The 20727-nt window shown below is 45.3% G+C and overlaps 1 protein-coding gene across 1 annotated transcript in view; it reads left to right on the forward strand.

Moving 5' to 3' along the window:
• Positions 1-2634: 2634 nt before the first annotated feature.
• Positions 2635-20727, forward strand: part of DHX15 (DEAH-box helicase 15) — a 43105-nt gene continuing 25012 nt past the window's right edge. The window contains exons 1-5 of the mRNA XM_029083104.2: positions 2635-2767; positions 10316-10736; positions 12958-13151; positions 17467-17626; positions 17834-18052. Of these exons, the coding sequence (XP_028938937.1) occupies positions 2697-2767; positions 10316-10736; positions 12958-13151; positions 17467-17626; positions 17834-18052 (1065 nt within the window). The 5' untranslated portion in view covers positions 2635-2696. The remainder of the gene's footprint in view (positions 2768-10315; positions 10737-12957; positions 13152-17466; positions 17627-17833; positions 18053-20727) is intronic.

Here is a 20727-nt window from a genome sequence, read left to right on the forward strand (position 1 = left end):
CAAACAAAAGCTCTTCACTATTGGCTTTAAGGTACTTAATCACCTCACCCCCTCCCACCCCACCTCGCTACTCTCCTACTACAACCTAGCCTGCACAGTTTGTTCCTCTAATGCTAATCTTCTCACTATACCTCGATCGCGTCTATCTCGCCACCGACCTCTCGCCCACATCCTACCTCTGGCCTGGAATGCCCTCCTTCCTTATATCAGACAGATAATTGCTTTCCCCCATTTCAAAGCCTTATTTGAAGGTCCATCTCCTCCAAGAAGCCTTCCCTGACTAAGCCTTCCTCTCCTCTTCTCCCACTCCCTTCTGCACCATTCTTTCTTGCTCCTCTGTTCATCCACCCTCCCATCCCCAGAGCACATAAGGATACATCTGTATATAGCTGTAATTTATTTATTTATTTAATCGATTTATTTATTTATATTGATGCCTGTCTCCCCCATAGACTGTGAGTTTGCTGTGGGCAGGAATGTGTGTTTTTGTTGTCATATACTGTACTCTTCCAAGCATCTGGTACAGTGCTTTGCACACAGTAAGTGCTCAAGAAATACGATTGAATGAATGAAAATGAGAACAGGGTAACCAACTCGTTATCAGCGGGTACTGGGATTTTGGTATCACCTCAATGGATTACATGCTGAATGAATAACTGGATTAGGTGCTCAGCCAGTCAATCATATTTTTTGAGCGCTTACTTTGTGCAGAGCACTGTACTAAGCACTTGGGAGAGTACAGTATAACAGTAAACGGACACAATACCACCATTATTAGTGAATTCCTTGAGGGCTCTGGACCGTGAGCTCCTCGCGGGCAGGGAATGTCTCTGTTTATTATGGTCTTGGACTTTCCCAAGCCCTTAGTTAAGTGCTCTGCACACACCAAGCGCATAGTAAATATGATTGAATGGATGGGAAGGTGTATCTTTTCGCTGCAGCTTGGCTCAGTGGAAAGAGCACACGCTTGTGAATCAGAGGTCATGGGTTCTAATCCAGACCACGCCACTTGTCAGCTGTGTGACTTTGGGCAAGTTACTTAACTTCTCTGGCCTCAGTTAACTCATCTGTAAAATGGGGGTTAAGACTGTGAGCCTCATGAGGGACAACTTGATTACCATGTATTCTCCCCCACCGCTTAGAACAGTGCTTGACCCATAATAAGCGCTTGGGCAGGGATTGTCTCTAGCTGTTGCCGAATCGTCCATTCCAAGCGCTTAGTACAGTGCCCTGCTCATAATCATAATGATGGTATTTGTTAAGCACTTACTATGTGCAAAGCACTGTTCTCAGTGCTGGGGGGCGGATACAAGGTGATCAGCTTGTCCCACGTGGGGCGCACAGTCGTAATCCCCATTTTACAGATGAGGGAATGGAGGTCCGGAGAAGTGAAGTGACTCGCCCAAAGTCACAGCTGACAAGTGACGGGCCGGCATTGGAACCCATGACCTCTGCCTCCCAAGCCCGGGCTCTTGCCACTGAGCCACACTGCTTCTCTGCTGCACAGAGTAAGTGCTCTGTAGAAACTATTAATTAACAAATACTATTAATTAATACTATTGAATCAGTGTGGCTCAGTGGAAAGAGCCCAGGCCGGGGAGTCAGAGGTCATGGGTTCGAATCCCCACTCTGCCCCTTGTCAGCTGGGTGACTGTGGGCGAGTCACTTCACTTCTCTGGCCCCCAGAGAAGTGGCCCAGAAATGGGGATGAAGACCGTGAGCCTCACGTGGGGCAACCTGATGACCCTGTATCTCCCCCAGCGCTTAGAACAGTGCTCTGCACGTAGTAAGCGCTTAACAAATACCAACATTATTAATCAGTGTGGCTCAGGGGAAAGAGCTCGGGCCGGGGAGTCGGAGGTCATGGGTTCGAACCCCGGCTCTGCCCCTTGTCAGCTGGGTGACTGTGGGCGAGTCACTTCACTTCTCTGGGCCCCACTTCCCTCATCTGTAAAATGGGGATGAAGACCGGGGAGCCTCACGTGGGACAACCTGATGACCCTGTCTCTCTCCCAGCGCTTAGAACAGTGCTCTGCCCAGAGGAAGCATTTAACAAACACCAACACTATTATCCTCAGTTTCCCAAGTGCTTAGATGGATGTCTTAAAACTCAGAAGGTGGCCAGTCGGCACCCCTGCTTGGGTGTCCTCCCCCCCCCCCCCCCAACAGCCTCTAACTCTTTGGTCTACGGGCCAAGCCCTTTATTGGATCATCGTCCCCCTCGCTCTACAAAAGGTCGGAGAAAAAGACAAAAGGAAAAAGCAAGTTTTGGGCTCAGTCCCCGGCCTCCCTTCCTCCCCCCAAAGGCCCAGGGCGGGAGAGAGGAGGGAGCAACGTTCCCATCAGCCCTTTCGCGGAAAGGGCGGGAGAAGGGAGCTCGGGCCCCCCCCCTTCCCCCCTCCCCCCTCCGAGCGACTTCCTGGAGGAGCCCCCCGGCCGCGCGCACGCAGCCCGTACGTGGTCGCGCACGCAGCCCGTACGTGGTCACGCCGGCGCGTGCGTCGCCCGGCCTGGCGCTGGGAGCCTGGCGCGCGCGCAGGCCCGGCCCTCTCCGCCGCCGCCATTTTAGCCGCTGGTCCCGCGGCCGCCGCTGCTGCTGCTGCTGCCGCTGCCGCTCGGGGGTGCGGGCGGCGGGGCGGGGAGGAGGGTCGAGCGGAGCGGCCGGCGCGCACCAGCGGCCCTCGGGGAGCGCCGCCATGTCCAAGCGGCACCGGCTGGACCTGGGGGAGGACTACCCGTCGGGGAAGAAGCGGACGAGCGCCGATGGGTGAGGAGGGGGAGGAGGAGGAGGAGGAGGAGGAGGAGGCCGGGGCGGCCACGCGGTGGCGGGAGGCGGGAGGCCCGTCGGGTCCCGCAGGCCTCGGGGCGCGGTTGGGCCCGGCCGGGACCGGCCCGGCCGATGATGGCCGCCCCCCGCCCTCCGCCTGGGCCTGCGGGCCCCGCTGCTCGCCCTCGGCCCCACACACGCCGCCCCGCACGCCCGCCTTCCATGGACATGCGGCCCGCCTTCCGCCGCCTCCTCACCGTGTCGCTCTCGCGGCCTTTCGTCCCTTCGGTAGCACTGATGGAGCGCTCACTACGGGCCCGGCGCCGGACTCAGCAGGGAGAGGCCGTAATAAGAGTAATGTTTCTGTTCGACAGCGGGGGATTCGTTCCTTCAATAGTACGGAGCGCTGACTACGGGCCCAGCGCCGTACTGAGCGCTTGGAGCGGGGCAGCGGGGAGAGGCCACGATAATCATCATCATCATAATGTATCTAACATCAGGGGATTCATTCCTTCAGTAGGATTGAGCGCTTACTACGGCCCGAGCACCGTACTGAGCGCTTGGAGGGGGCAGCAGATGGAGGCCACACTAATAATAATAATGTATCTAACATCAGGGGATTCATTCCTTCAGAAGTATTGAGCGCTTACTACGGGCCCAGCACCGTATTAAGCGCTTGGAGGGGGCAGCAGATGGAGGCCACAGTAATAATAATAATAATGTATCTAACATCAGGGGATTCATTCCTTCAGTAGTATTGAGCGCTTACTACGGCCCGAGCACTATACTGAGCGCTTGGAGTGGGCAGCAGATCGAGGCCACAGTAATAATAATAATAATGTATCTAACATCAGGGGATTCATTCCTTCAGTAGGATTGAGCGCTTACTACGGCCCGAGCACTGTACTGAGCGCTTGGAGTGGGCAGCAGATCGAGGCCACAGTAATAATAATAATCTAACATCAGGGGATTCATTTCTTCAGTAGTATTGAGCGCTTACTACGGCCCGAGCACCGTACTGAGCGCTTGGAGTAGGCAACTGGGCAGCAGATAGAGGCCATAATAATAACTTTGGTATTTGTTAAGCACTTAGTATGTGCAGAGCACTGTTCTAAGTGCTGGGGGAGGTACAGGGTCATCAGGTCGTCCCACGTGGGGCTCCCGGTCTTCATCCCCATTTTACAGATGAGGGAACTGAGGCCCAGAGAAGTGAAGTGACTCGCCCACAGTCACCCAGCTGACAAGGGGCAGAGCCGGGATTCAAACCCATGACCTCTGACTCCCAAGCCCGGGCTCTTTCCACTGAGCCACGCTGCCCAGTGACCGGCCCGCAGTCTAAACGGGGGAAATTCACTTATTCAGTAGTATTTATCGAGTGCTTACTGTGGTGCAGCGCACTGTGCTGAAATGAACCCTGCCCAGTGATGGGTTTGCAGTCTAAACGGGGGAATTCACTCTTTCAATAATATTTATTGGGAAGCAGCGTGGCTCAGTGGATAGAGCCCGGGCTTGGGATTCAGAGGATATGGGTTCGAATCCCGGCCCTGCCACTTGTCAGCTGTGTGCCTTTGGGCAAGCTGCTTAACTTCTCTCTGCCTCAGTTACCTCATCTGTAAAATGGGGATCAAAACTGTGAGCCCCACTTGGGACCACCTGATTACCTTGTATCCACCCCAGTGCCTAGAATAGTGCCGGACACATAGTAAGCACTTAACAAATACCATAATTGTTATTTATTGAGAACTTATTATGCACAGAGCACTGTATTAAGCGCTTGGAATGGACAACTCGGCAACAGATAGAGACCACCCCTGCCCATTGACAGGCTCGCAGTCTAAACGGGGGAGACAGACAGCAAAGCAGAACAAAAACAAGACAACAAGATAAATAGAATGAAGGAGATATACACCTCGTTAACAAAATAAATAACGTATTAACTATACAAATGAGCACAGTGCTAAGGGGAAGGGGGAAGAGAGGGGGAGCATAGGGAAAGGGAGGGCTCAATCTGGGAAGGCCTCCTGGAGGAGGTGAGCTCTCAGAGTTTGAAAGAGAGCTCACTCTCTTAAGCGCTTGTTAAGCGCTTACTTTGTGCCAAGCACATTTGGGGTAGATACAAGGTCATTGGGTTGCCCCATGTGGGACTCACAGCCTTCACCCCCATTTTACAGAGGAGGTAACTGAGGCACAGAGAAGTTAGGTTAATGAGGTGTATATCTCCATGCTTCTATTGTCTATTGTCTTCTGTTTTGTTCTGTTCTGCTTTGCTGTCTGTCTCCCGCAGTTAGACTGTGTGCCCGTCATTGGGCAGGGATTGTCTCTATCTGTTGCCGAATTATCCATTCCAAGCGCTAGTCCAGTGCTCTGCACATAGTAAGCGCTCAATAAATACTATTGAATGAATGAATGAATGAGTGAATGGACTTGCTTAAGGTCACACAGCTGCCAAGCAGCAGAGTCAGGATTAGAACCCACAACCTTTGACTCCCCAGCCCGGGCTCTTTCTTCCAAGCTGCCATGCTGATAAGACCCTCCAAGCCATAGGCCCCGCGGCATGGCTTCCCCCTTCACCCCCACTTTGGATTGTTCTCCAAGAAACATCTACAAGCGTGGCCTTGTGTCCAGGGCCCCGGCTGGGGAGTAGATTCTAATCCCGCCTCCGTCACCTCATTTATTCTATCGTATTTAGTGAGCGCTGACTCTCTGCAGAGCACTCTACTGAGCGCTTGGAATATACAATTCAGCAACAGATAGAGACAATACTGTCGGTATTTAAGTGCTCACTATGTGCCGAGCACTGCTCTAAGCGCAGGGGGAGATAATGGGTAATCAGGTTGTCCCAAGCGAGGCTCAAAATCTTCATTCCCATTTTACAGATGAGGAAACTGAGGCCCAGAGAAGGGAAGTGACTTGCCCTGCCCAACAGCGGGCTCACAGTCTAAGCGGGGGAGACAGATAACAAAACAAGTAGTCTGGCGTCAATTTCATCAAGATAAATAGAATCATAGATATATACACACCATTAATTTATATAAATATGCACAAATATACAAAGCTGATTGGAAAGGGGAAGACCAGAGGGAGGGAGTGGGGGGGATGGGGAGGGGAGGAGAAGAGGGAAAGTTACCTGTCTGCTGTGTGGCCTTGGGCAAGTCACTTCACTGGGCCTCAGTCACCTCACCTGTAAAATGGGGATTGGGACAGTGAGGGAAGGAGAAGGACTTTGTCCAACCTGTTGCTTTCGTTCATTGTCGTATAAGTACAATTAAATGAGTGAATACTAAGCACTTGGGAAGTACAGTTCGGCAACAAGTAGAGACAATCCCTACGCAACAACGGGCTCACAGTCTAGAAGGATTGCCTTGTATCTCCCCTAGTGCTTAGAGCAGCGCCTGGCGCATTAGTAAGCATTTAACAAATACAGTCATCATCATCATGTAATATAGTAGCTATGGTCCACCCGTCCACCCCGAGTCTGGAAATCCAAATATCCCTGCTCAGAAATGCTTAGCGGCATTACTTGACCTTCAGTAGAGAGAACGACAGCCTGTAATTTTAAATAACGTTAACATTTAGGACCTGGTTTGCATTCCGTGTCCAATCGAGTATCCTCTCCACCTGGTATCTTATCAATATGGAGACCTATGTTTTATAAAGTTGAATTTTTTCCAAGTTTGTACTCGGGTCCAAATGTAGCTCCGTGGACATGGAGCCCATTGGTTCTACATAATGGTAGAATCTGGGTATACGAGCATTAACTAGGAGGAATTAATCATTGTATTCTATTTTTTGATGCCTCCATGTTAAAAAAAAAAAAAAAGTTTCACCAGCTAGATTTTTAGGACATTTGAAAAGGGGAGAGAGGTATTATTTAACTGCATTACTCCAACTTTTCTGACCATTCTTTTTGAAGTTCATGGCAAGCATGAAAAGTTTGGATTTTACTAATGGGTAAGTTTCATTTAACTTCATTTTTTAATGGCATTTGTTAAGTGCTTATTATGTGTCAACCACTGCTCTAAGCACTGGGTAGATACAAGTTAATCAGGTTGAACACCCTCCCTGGCCCACTTGAGGCTCTAGCTCTCAAGAGAGTCATACAACTCTCAAAAAGTTTGAGATGACTTGAATAACATGCCACCGAGAACCTATATTCATGCTTTAATAGCTTAAAGCGCTTAAATAGCACTCCGTTAAGATGACAGACACTGACCCTGTTCTACATGGGGCTCCGAGTCTAAAGGGGAACAGCAAAGGAGCATTGGATCCCCGTTTTTCAGATGAGGAAACTGAGGCCCCGGGGAAGTTCAGTGACCCAAGGCCACACAGGAGGCAAGTGGCAGAGCCAGGAGTTAAACTTAAGTCCTCCTGAGTGCCAGGCCTGTGCTCTTTCCACTAGGCCATGCTCCTTCCTACCTGTTTGAGGTGATTCGTGTTTGTGACTTGGGCACTTTCAAATGGAAACCAATTGGTCTGGGACAACAGCTGAGGGATGGAAATGACTTCTGCCATACACTTGGAAATTAATACTTAAAATTTTCAGTCTGGGGGACACACTGTTGCTTAGTAAGGCTGGGTCTGTGCTAATTGGGTAAGTGACTTGAAAGTGAGCTAAAATTCATTTCCCTGGTATGCTTTTAGTACCCAAGTAGAACCATTCAGAACTTGGAGCATTTTCTAGCACCCTACACCTCCATTTCAGTTTGGCATTTTTCCATTCCATAATGTCTTGGAATTTTGGGCATTTGCTACTTTAAAGTCAAGCTTTGAGTTGTGACTTTTACTTCACACGAAGTAGGGCAGTATTCTACCTGTGAACATTTCCAAGACCCGACAGTGGGTAAGTGGTTTTCCTTAGGGGATCATGTGAGTGCCATTGACCTCAACTGCCTCAGGTCCTTTAGGGGAAAGGTGGAAAACTCATCTGGCTCCTAATGTGCACCCCCAAAATAACTGCTGCTGCCAGCTCCCACATTTACCTGACCCAACTTTGAGTAAAAGTGTTTTAAGCACCCTTATTTTTAATTTTAGAGGGTTTGTATTCAGCCCAAGTTTGCAACAATATTATACTGACAAAAGCATTTTTTGTCGCATTTACAAATTTAAAATATTTTAGTTCTGACGCTTTCAAATTAATAAGCATGGGTGTATAGCTTGAGTGATAGGCTAATTGAATGGGCATAGCATGATGATTTGTCTTAAAACTTTGATATGAAGTCTCTATAATTTGGAAACATAGGTGTTTTAATTGTTAACATTCCCCTGTTTTGCCAAGGCTCTTAAAATAGAAACTACAGTTACTGGTCTCATTTTAAAAATACACTTACTGAACAGTGTAGGCAGGACCACAGGTATCTCACACAACTCAGTCATTTGTTTGGGCTGGCAAACTCGATGACAATGAATACTGAGGACATTGAATTAAGTGCAGAGGGAGTGGAGTGGGCAGGAATGGTACTGTGCCAAATCTCCTCTAGAAAGGACTTGAGACATCCCCTGAGACCATTAAGAAGACTTGACTCATTGTGTGCCCGAGGAATAAAGGGTAGGCTATAGTTTGGGTGGTTTTTTCCTTTCCTTTCACTTTCCGCCAACCACTAAGATTTTCGGATCAGTAATGGTGGGAGCACTTGGTGATTGCACTTCAGGCGTCTGAGTCAGTGGTGGCCAAGTAACTTGTAAGACATTGGGATGAGATGGCAGTGATGGTACTTTTTAGAATATAGCAGTGTTGGCCGTGTTAGGGTTGGCTAGTTTTGGAAGGAAGTTTTCATGCAGAAAGCCATATTTTTGGGGTGTGAGGGAAGGAGGGGAGAACGGGCGACGGGATATAGGTGAATAGCACGAGAAACATTGTGACCTAGTGGATAATGCACAGGCCAGGCCAGGCCAGAAGGACCTGGATTCTAATCTCGGCTCTGCCCCTTTTCTGCTGTTTGACCGCGGGCAAGTCACTTCACTTCTTCTCTGGGCCTCAGTTCCCTCACCTGTAAAATGGGGATGAAGCCCCAGTTTGGTACAGGGGCTGTGTCCAACCCAATTAATAATAATAATAATTAATGGTATATTAGTACTTACTATGTGCCAAGCACTGTTTTAAGCACTGGGATAGATACAACGTAATCAGGTTATCCAACGGGGGCGGGCCGCACAATCTCAATTCCCATTTTACAGATGGAGTAACTGAGGCCCAGAGTGAAGTGACTTGAAGGTCACGCAACAAAGTGGCAGAGCAGAATTAGAACCCACATCCTCTGACTCCCAAGCTCGTGTTCTTGCCTACTAGGCCGTGCTCCTTCTGTTAGATTGCTTCAATTACCTTGATTCTACTCCAGTGCTCAGTACAGTGCCTGGCACGTAGTAAGCACTTAACAAGTACCACAATTTATTATTATGAGTCAGCTTAAACTGGTTAGAATTGTGCTTTGGAGTTAGGTTTAATTTTTTTGAGGGGAGCTGCTGTAGATTACCTGCTTGTTCTGCCTCTGGGTTACTGCTGCTTCCCAGAGAGGCCTCATCCTCCAGGCAGCACACTGAGTTGGGTAACTAAGTTGCACACAGAGAGTCCTCCCCATCAGAAGAAATGCTATTAGTAATTCTAGACTGTGAGCCCGTTATTGGGTAGGGATTGTTTCTGGATTGTTGCCGAATTGTGCTTTCCAAACGATTAGTACAGTGCTCTGCACACGGTAAGTGCTCAATAAATATGATGGAATGAATGAAATGAATTACAGCCTCAACTCCTGAGTGATCGTATTAAAATCTCCCTGGTAGAAATAGAATAGCAGTAGTAGTTATCGAACAGTTTGTCACAGCACTGTGCTGAGTCCTGGCCAAGGGCGCACAAGTGGGAATTAGACTTGGGCTCTGCACACCCAGAATGCTTAGTGAGGTAGCTCGAAGTAAAGACTACAGGATGTTTTAGTAGTCTTTTGAGATAAGAAGCAAGCCCTCCCACCTCAAACCTATGTTCTACCCACAAGCTAGAGCATCACTAGCGGGTCTGATCAGATAGAGCTAGCTCTATTAAGATGCAGACCAATTCCACGAGTAACTCTTTAAGGCTTCCATCAGGTTAGTTCTCCAGACATGGCCACCGAAAACATTGATGCGCAAAGAAGAGCTCATTGTGTACCTGAAGGTAATGTTTTAGGCTTTTGCCTAAAATCAGTTCTGGTGATTCTTAATGAGTGGGACCCATCTCAATTCCCCTCAACTTTTCTGATCAATCCCACAATTGATGGTACATATATTGCATAGAGATAGGCACAGTTAGATGTTCCAAGGTCATGGTTTGGGTGCAGCTTTCACACACCTCTCTGCCTTGTCCTTATGATATTCCTGGCTCCAGATTCCCCACAGATTTCAAAACCGTCTTCATAATAGCTGAGAAAACCGCAGCAGTGGTGTTCTTCGACTGAAGTTCTCGAGTTGACTGACCTGATGTTGGGAAACGCTATAATGCCACTTGATATGCACTTAGTAGTTGGGAGCGCCTTGTGATGTTAATTTAGCAGCATCTAAATTCTAAATTTTTTGAATTTTTAGGAAAGATCGGGATCGTGACCGGGATCGTGAAGATCGTGCTAAAGATCGCGACAGAGAGCGTGACAGAGGAGATAGAGAACGGGAGAGGGAGAAAGAGAAAGAAAAGGAATTGCGTGCCTCAACAAATGCTATACTTCTGAGTGCTGGATTATCACCTTTAAAAGCATCGTCACACTCAACACACTCAACACATTCAACACACTCTGGGCATTCGACACACACAGGGCATGCAGGACACACATCACTTCCACAGTGTATTAATCCGTTCACTAATCTACCCCATACACCTCGTTACTATGATATACTAAAAAAGCGGCTTCAACTCCCTGTTTGGGAATACAAAGATAGGTTTACAGATATCCTGGTTAGACATCAATCCTTTGTATTGGTTGGTGAGACAGGTTCTGGCAAAACAACACAGGTGAGTTTGTGTTATGATGTTCCCTTTTCTATCTTAGAGTTCCATTATATTCATTAATACTTGTTCTTTTGAAGAAAGTTGAAACAATTTAACCATAATTTGAAATTTTCTCAAAAGGTGAGAAGTTGATTTTCCTTTTTAAGCTGTCTAGGAATGCAAATACTGTTGTGTATCCCCCTTTGCACTTATCAGTCTTCAGAAAGTTGTTTCTTTTCAAAAAAAAATGTAGTAATGGTCAAATCTTAGTTACCTGTAGACCTCTTTTCTGCATGTTCATCATCTCTTTCAGTTGTTTGCTGTCATTTTGCTTTTCTCTCAATGGTGAAGCCAGTGCATGGAAGAACTCTGCTTCACTCTGACCCTAGTTTAACCCATGTGTGTGTTGTTCAAGATTGGATGGAAAGTGAGGTTATCCGTAGTTGCTCACTAGTTTCTCTTGCTTTCATTATCTGTGGCATGACCTAATGCTCTCTGGGGATAAATGAAAGAAGCAGAATATAGGAAATGCCCATACTGGATTCTTGGGACTAACATAAATATGGGTACTGACCTAAAGCCCCATCTGGAAACCTATTGACTCGTACCTATTACCTTTGCTTGAAAGGGTACAAAGCATTGGTTTGGGATGGAAAATGCTAAGCTTTTCCCTTCACTCCAACAAATACCATGCCTCCTTCCCCTCAGAAGAACCCTTTACAGTCTCATTCATTTGCCAAAGGTATCTGTTAGCTCCGAGATCCCCAGATATGACTTTATGAATTCTGAGAGTACCTCGGAGTTTCCAGACTATATTTTGGAGAGTATGACTTTTGTGACTTGCTGTTTCAAATATAACCTAATCACCACCAGTGCTACTACCATAAAGGAGTAATGTGGGCATGGAGATTATAGGTAACTTCTCTTTTTTGTTGGCTTCCTACTAATTAGACTGGGGATGATCAACTTGTACTCAAATCTGGAATTGGAACTGTTTTTTAACGGCTTAGCTTGCCAAGTTACTGCACTCCCTTGCCTGAGGTCCCCCCCCCCCCCCAATCTTGCCTTTGCTTTCTACACTTTACTGTGTCACCCTCTCCTGAAGAGAGGGATTGCTAGACATAGAATAGGGACTTCAAGAAACTGGTCAGGCCGAGTTAGTTTGGAAGAATCATTGGTTCCTAGCTCACTAACTTGGCGCTTTATAGTAACGGAAGAAGCTCAGGAAGCTATTTTTCTTTAGTTCACCAGTGTGGGCTGCCCCTTCTCCTCTCCTTCCTCCCATCCTCATACTTTTTCTTCTTCCAGTATCAGAAATCAGTTTCTACTAGTAAGCCCTTCCAGGACCTACTGGATACAGAAGCAGATGGCAGAACTATGAGTTCTGTCAGTGCTATCCTCTCTCTTTGTGGTAAAAATGGTTCCTTCCTGTACCAGTATCTTTGGCTGGAGGTCATGGGTTAAGAGACTACCTTGAGTCTGGTAGTAGTTAGAACTGACCCTCTTCCCTATCTGATTCTGCCCCTCTTAGGAAGTTGGAGGGGTCTTGACTGCTTTAATCCTCCTGAAAAGTTGCAGGAGAAAACACCTTAAAATTGTAGTTTTTCTTGGGCAACGCAAATAACAGTACTGTTTTTTAGGCTCCTTTTATTAATTTGCAAGCTGTGAACTTTTTGCTTAATGATTTTTTTTAAACCTCTTGGAACACTGTTTGATTTATAACATTAAAAAACTATTAGTTTTGTAGAGTCCTTTAAAGTATATTGTTAGAAAATAGTATTTAAAAACAGCTACTTAGCAATATGTTCAACTTGAATGAGGTTTATGGTCTTCGAACAAACATTAACTGGCCACTGATTTTTATGCTGTGAGTTACTGTGGGACTGTTATGCTAGACCATGATTTCATCAGTTGCGTATAAATATTCTTGAACAGGCTATGGATCAGTGAATTCTGTTAATTTTCCTGGTGCGTTTTTCAGAAAGCAAAATACTATTAAAATATCTCATTTTGAAATGCATACCTGTACCGTTACGTCATTGATAAACCATAATATAGAACAGTAGCTTCCTTCAGTCTTCAAAATTTCAACTTTTTGAATGAGATTTATTTGTTTTCTGCTTCTGATTCTGGAGCTCCAGTCATTGGACTGAATTAAACAAATTTCTCTTCAATATCATTTGATGATAGCATGAACATATTTTGCTTTGCTCAGTCAACTTAACCAAACGTATCACTCTCGTAGATCCCACAGTGGTGTGTTGAGTACATGCGGTCATTACCTGGTCCCAAGAGAGGGGTAGCCTGTACCCAGCCCAGGAGAGTGGCTGCCATGAGTGTGGCCCAGAGAGTGGCTGATGAAATGGACGTGATGTTGGGCCAGGAAGTGGGTTACTCTATCCGTTTTGAAGACTGCAGCAGTGCGAAAACTATTCTAAAGTAAGTACCTCACAAACAATAAATTGCATGCTTAAGTTGTGTCATCAAAATACCAAAGATGGAAAACTTCAAATATGGGTCCTGAGAAGCTTGCTTCTGAAGCTCCCAGTCTCAGGCTCCTTCCAGTAGGGCTTGCTGCCACCCACTTCTGAATATTTATTTTATTGCGTGAAACTTCGAAGAAGTCTATCATTTTGAAGAATCCTAGTGGATAGAGCACGGCCTGGGAGTCAGAAAGGTCTGTGTTCTATTCTCATCTCTGCCACTTGCCTGCTCTGGGACTTTAGGCAAATTACTTATAACCGCTCTGTGCCTCAGTTTCCTTATCCGTAAAAGGGGGGTTGACACTGTGAGCCCCATGTGGACCCTGCACTGTGTTCAACCTGATTAGCTTCTATCTACCCCTGTGCTTAGTACAGTGCCTGGCATATAGTAAGGGCTTAATATATGCTATTAAAAAAAATTACTGGGAGGATCTGGTTATACCATGGTTGCTCAGGAAAACATGGTTTTGGGATTTTTAATCCGTGTGTCTTCTGTGCTGACACCCTCTTCCTCCCTGCGGAAACTGAGCAAGAGTTATTAAAGCCCTAGGAAAACTGAAGCACAATTGGGGGAAAAAGTGTCTTTGGGTGCTCTGCTGCATCCCCTTGCAGTTTCCTGTGATTTGACACCCTGAGAGGCTGGCACATTTTGAGAAATATGAGCAGAATTAGATTGTGGGGGTGGAGGGCTTACTGCTTCCTGTGGTACTCGTATCAGTAAAAAAAGCCTCCTTTGTCCCTCATTGGGTTTGCTTCTCTTATTTTGGGTTTCCTGTTCCTTTAGTTTTGCCTTTCTTCACAAAAAATGAATAATTGGTACCATATCTTGATGGCAAGTGTAGTAGTGCTGGGCACGAGTACCTTGGGCTTTGCAAGTGGTGATCAACCTGCTCACAAAATCTAATATTCAGATCTTACACAAACATACCCCAACTCTGAGCACAACCACCATATTTTGTTTTCTGTCAAACTTCAAATGTCCCTTCAGGATCTTGTAAGTGTTAAGATTTGTTATGGTAAAGCAGTTTGACAAGATTTTGGCTTAAAAGCAATCTATTTTTATTGCATAAACTTCTTTCGTCATGTAATGTGACAATTCGTGAGAATTGTAATTCATTAAACTCAACTGTCCTTCATTTTAGCGTTTTCCAAAGGCGAAGAGCATCTTTTAGAGCTGCAGTAAGCCATAATTGTCAGGAGTTATTTTTGGCAGTAAGAAAGGGTGGATTTTCAGTTCAGGAGGTTGCTGGCTTTTTGTGTGTGAAGTAATTACTGTAAACCGGTGACAGTTCAGAACCTTAGAACTGCCTTAACATCAGTGATCGGTGTTGACATCATACAGAATCTGCAGATGAGATTTAGAGGGGTTTTGAGGCCACAGGTGTATTGTAGCAAGTCACCATTTTTCTGAGGGAGTGGTTATGAAATTGCCATGGCAGTTGAGGCATTCTTTCTGAACAGTGCCTTAGCTTATGGTCTTGTGGCTCCTTGCAACTGGGAGGTATGAAAAAGGATCCGTCAGTGGTATTGAATGCTCGTTAGGTGCAGAGCTCCAAACTGAGCGCTTGGGAGAGTAAAATACAACAGAGTTGGTACATGGTACCTTCCCTGTTCACCAGGAGCGTCAGTCTAGAGGTTGATTCATTCATTCAGTCATATCGAGCGCTTAATGCGTGCAAAACACTGTAGTAACTGCTTGGGAAGGAACGAGGAAGAGAAGGGTCAGGGAAAATATGTCCAAAGGTAGCATTTTCTGTCTCCCGTTGATAATGAAACTGTGGCTTAGTGTGAAGAAGCCTCTGAGAAGATAAGATCCTGTTTGTGTCTGGCTGAAAAGATGGATGTGTGTCCAACAAACAGGGTTACTTTGTTTAAGGTTGGCCCGTTGCTGTGTTAAGGGCTTTGTAGCTTTTCCAAGGTTCATCGCTTTTCAAGCCTGCGTCTTGGTATCCCAAGTCTTTACGAAGCCCTTGATCCTCCCGGATTGTAAACTTGAGAGCAGGGATTACGTTTGCTTTACTGTACTGTTTAAACGCTTAATTCAGTGCTCCACGGAGTCAGTGCTCAGTAGATACTACTGATCAGGAGCAACTCCTTTGCCGAATGCTGTTACAGGTATTATAGCTAGCCTCTCAATTTCTTTAAGTTTGTACCTGCTGGGTTAAACTGGGTTTGAGATGCTTTTGAAGTGTAATTTTGTAATATGTCAACACTTGAGCCAAGGTCGTTTGGAAGTATGGTAGATAACATGTCTACCACCTCTTATATTGTACTCTCCCAACCAGTTAATCCAGTGCTCAGTGGATACCATTGATTGATTTTTTAGGATGGCTACCCTCTTTGCTCATAAATACTCTCATCTTCACAGTGGACCACGTAGAGTCACTCTGCCTCTGATTCCTCTTCTTTTTCTTAGGCTGGCCTTCGACCTAATAGGCGAAGGTTGGCGAGGACTACTTGGAATCGCTCTTCTAAATCTTCATAACATCATGCGTGTAGTCTGAAGCAGTTGTCTCTGATCTTAAATCAGATTCATTCTGATATTAGAAGAGATTAGGATGAACACATGCTAGTAGTGAAATTTTTTTTGTCATCCTGTGTTTGTTCCGGGGAGGAGGACAACGGGAGTGTATTTGTGTGAGGATACACACGCATATAATGCATTTACGTTAGCTTTCCATTCTGTTGAGCAATTGGGGCATCTAAGACAGATTTTATGCATGCATGCAAGTGTGGTTGCAAATATTAACCTTTTAAAATTTTTTGTATTAAGCGCTTACTATGTGCCAAGCACAGTACCCAGCACTGGAGCTGTACTGTATTAAACACTGTATTAAAGCATTAATAATGCACTTCATCCAGCACACATGCTATTTACAATCTCCTTTGCATACATATATATATATATAAAATATGGTTTTTATGTATATATATAAAAACATGAAACAATTTTCCTCACGATGGAAGATTGAATTCTGAGAAGAGGCAATCAGTGTAAAAGCAAATTCACATAGGAAAGGGTTACTGAAATCCCTTCATGGGTAATTGTTCATCAGAGACATACTTGTTCAAATATTTCAGTTTATCATCAGACAGATCATTCTCTGTTGAGGAGTAGTGAAAATGACCAAATAGAACTCCTTAAAAATGCAGCAAAACATCTTTCTAGACTATTAGCTTGTTATGGGCAGGGAATGTGTCTGCTAATTCTGTTGAACTGTACTCTCCCAAGGACTTGGTACAGTGCTTTGCACGTAGTAAATGCTCAATAGTTACGATTGATAAGATCTTAATACCAAGGGTACTACACCCTTAGTCTGAAGACAGACCTCTGTATTTAAGGAATTATTTAACCCCAATGAGTTGAACGTGCTGCATTTGTGTCTTCTAATGCGCTAGAAGGCAAAGTAGCTTTGTTTAGTTCATGTGATTGTAGTGCAGATGCACCCACTGAGCTTAGCCGGAAGAGGACCGAAACATTTTCTCTTTTAAAACTGGCATCTACAAGGATTCAGTTTACCTCGCCTCCGGCAGAATCAACTCCAGGATAAAGGGAATGATGCTCTATGCTATTTATTACCAATGCCATTAATTTAATTCTATTTTCTGTCACAGTTATATGGTACTTAAATTTTCTAAGAAATCTAGTCTTTTGAGATGGTGCTCTTGGTATGTTTAATTGAACGTCCTTATTTTTAGGTTTTCTTTTCCTGACCCACTTTGGCTTTAGATATTGCATTTCCTGGTTTCGGTTTGGTTTTGGGAAAAGTTGGTTGGTTGTTAGAGGTTGGTTATCATAGACTGAAACCTCTATCTGGATGTCCCAAACAGAACTACTACTCTTCCCACCCAGACCCTTTCCTCCCCATTGCTTTTCTGTCTCTGTAGACACTGCCACTATCTTTTCTGTTTCACAGGCCCATAACCCTAGTGTTGATCTCGACTCAGTGCTCTCGTTCCACCCACATATTCAGTCTGTCACTAAATCCTGTGGGTTCACAACATTGCTAAAATCTGCCCTTTCCTCTTCATCCAAACTGCGACTACGCTGATCTAAGCACATATCCCACCACGACCACTGCATCTGCATCCTGACTGTCCACACACCAGTCCATACATACTTGACCCTGCTTACCCATCATTTTTTAGCCAAAACGTTCAGTCCATCATGTCTTCCCACTCCTCAGGAACATCCAGTGACTGAAATACATATCTACTTAGTTCCAGAAGAGTAGTCTCTAGGTCTTATGGTTTATTCCTTTTAAATTTAGATATATGACTGATGGAATGTTACTTCGTGAAGCCATGAATGACCCTCTTCTTGAGCGCTATGGGGTTATAATCCTTGATGAGGCCCATGAAAGGACACTGGCTACAGATATTCTGATGGGAGTTCTAAAGGAGGTTGTAAGGCAGAGATCGGACTTAAAGGTAAGATCGAACTTTTTTGTGTTTACTCAAGTTGCAGAATAAATCCAGTGGGTTGGAACTTGTAAACCCCGAAGCTTCCTTGAAAATTGTACTGTTTGAGGGATCCATTCAAGGTTTCATCAATACGTGAAGTGATGCTGTCCCTCAATCCATCAATTCTTTTCACCCTAAAGAAATGTTTGATCTTTCTTCTCGTTTCTTTTACAGGTTATAGTTATGAGTGCTACTTTAGATGCAGGAAAATTCCAGATATACTTCGATAATTGCCCTCTCTTAACCATCCCTGGCCGTACACACCCTGTGGAAATCTTCTATACTCCAGAACCTGAAAGAGACTACCTTGAGGCAGCCATCAGGACAGTGATCCAAATTCACATGTGTGAAGAGGAGGAAGGAGATCTTCTACTTTTTCTTACCGGTCAAGAGGTATTACCGTTTTCTAACTTTGTATTCCAAAGGTTTGTTTTTCTTCATACTTCTAAATTTAGTGTACAGAGACATTTCCCCATTTCACAATCTGAAATCTTGGTAAACCAGTTGTTTATAAAGGATAACCCTTTCCTCTGAATAATGTGTAATTCTTCCCAATACCAAGAGTTGGTTGTTAAACTTGCGGTAAGCTCCATCATCTTAAGGAAGCAATCAATTTTTTCTTAAAAAAAAAAAAATTCCTAAGCTGTTGTCTTCAGATTTCGAAGCTGAGGTATATGGCAGAATTTTGCTCATGAGTACAGAGGAAAAGTCTTGAAAAATTGCCTTTGTCAATGCGAATTCCTTATGTTTAGTTTGGTAATCTCTAGCCACGCTTGTTCCTTTCACTGTTAGAAGGAGTGCTGATAGATTGGTCCTCCCAAGTGCTTAACTGTCAGTTGTCAGCCCTTCAGCCTGTGCTCCAAGCCTATGCCTAGCCCCTTCACTCTGATATGTGAGTGTCTGCCCATGTGACCAAAGCTGGTAATAGACCTTACCATCTTATTGAAGGTTTGAACGTTAGTCCTTTAGCCTGGACATCTTTTTTTCATGGTATTTAAGTGCTTACTCTGTGCCAGGCACTGTACTATAAGCATTGGGATAGATAGAGACTAATCCAGTTGGACACAGTCCCTGTCCCAGGTGGGGCTCCCATCTTTAATCCCCATTTTGTGGATGAGGTAACTAAGGCACAGAGAAGTTAAGTGACTTGCCCAAGGCCACAGAGCAGACAAGTGGTGGAACTGAGATTAGAGCCCAGGTCTTTCAGAATTCCAGGCCCATGCTGTTTCCACTAGGCCGTGCTGCTTCGCAAGCAAGCTACTTTTCTACCTCCCACCTTCGAAAGGTGGAGTCCCTTAGGCTCAGTTCTGGGCCCTCTTTTCTTTTCCATCTACTTCCTTGGAGAACTCATTTATTTTCATGGCTTCAGCTATCAAGTACGGTTTCAGTGGGAAAATAATGTGCCCTGATGGAAAGAAATTGAGCCTGGGAGTCAGGACCTGGGTTCTAATCCCAGTTCTGCCATTTCCCTGCTGTGACTTTGGGCAAGACACTTCATTTCTCTAGGTCTGTGTCCTCACCTGCAAAATGAGGATTCAATATCTGCACTTCCTCCTATTTAGATTGTTAGCCCGTGTAGGAGGACGGGGATTGTGTCCAACCTGATTAACTCGTATTTATTTCAGCACTTAGAACTGCTCTGGGCACAGACCCGCTTAACAGATGCCATAATAATAATACCACCTCTAAGTGGATGTTTCCCAAATCTACCTCTCCGGTCCTGACCTCTCTTCTTTTTTGCAGTCTCGTATTTTCTCCTTCCTTCAAGCACTTCTACCTTGCCCTGCTGACATCTCAAATTTAACATGTCCAAAACAGAACTACTCCTTCCTCCCAAATCCTGTCCTCTGCCTGACTTTCCTATCAGTGTAGATGGGACCACTTTCCTCCCAGTCTCACAAGCCCATAACCATGGCACTGTCCTCGACTCAACTCTCATTCAGCCCACACGTTGTACTTCACAAAATCCTCTCGGTTCCGCCCTCACATCTCTAAAATCTGCCCTTTCCTCTCCATCCAAACTGGTACCGTGCTGATCCAGGCTCTCATCGTTTCCTGCCTTGACTACTGCATCAGCCTTCTCGCTGCTCTCCCTGCCTCTTGTCCTCCCCTTCTCAAGTCCATACTTCACACTGCTGCCCAGTTGGTTTTTCTGAAAAACCATTCAGTCCATACTTTCCTCACTCAGAAGCTCCAGTGGTGCCTGTCCTCCTCTGAATCAAACAGAAACTCCTATCAGCTCTAAGGCACTCAGTCGGCTTTCTTGAGCCTAACCTCACTGATTTCTGACTACAACCCAGGCCACACACACATTTTGCTCCTCTAACCAGCCTACTCTGTACCTCGATCTCTCCTGTCCCGCCACCTGCACCTTGCCCATATTCTCCCGTGGGCTGAAACTTTTCCCTCCCCCTTCATATCTGACAGTCCATCACATCACTTTCCCCACCTCCAAAACCTTCCTAAAAACACATTTCTTCCAAGAGGCCTTCCCAGACTAAGCCCTTTATTTCTCTATCCACCCCTACCTTCGGTGTCCACGATGAACCCACCTGTGTACCCCTAAGCACTTTGCCACCCACCCCGGCCCCACAATACTTCTGAAAAATGTCCATATATCTACTTAATTCCCCTATTCCCTTCCCCTGGTAGGCTGTGTGCTCCTTGTGGTCATGGATCTTATCACCTCTGTTGAATTGTATTTTTCCAAGTATTTAGGACAGTGCACTGACAAAGTAAGCACTTAGGTGCATTTCCTGTCTTTCTTACTGTCTTTATCATATAACTCTCTATGTTTATGTGAATTTGTCATTCCGTTTGTCTTATCTACTGCATGGAAGCTCCTGAAGAGCAAAGTCTTTGACGTTTATTTCCACTAATTCCCCTTCCCTTCTCTCTCTGTGTCTATGCAGAGCTTTGAATATTTGCTATCTACATATTACTGTTTACTGACTCTCCTTAGTGGTTTGTGCTGAAGCTGACATGAAATTAAGAACGCCTTTTCTGCCTTTTTTTAGTTTTTGCCTGATAGATCCATTATTTTATACTTGATGTGGTATAGAACACAC

Source organism: Ornithorhynchus anatinus, chromosome 18, assembly GCF_004115215.2.
Source record: "Ornithorhynchus anatinus isolate Pmale09 chromosome 18, mOrnAna1.pri.v4, whole genome shotgun sequence".
In the NCBI taxonomy this organism is placed as follows: Eukaryota; Metazoa; Chordata; class Mammalia; order Monotremata; family Ornithorhynchidae; genus Ornithorhynchus; species Ornithorhynchus anatinus.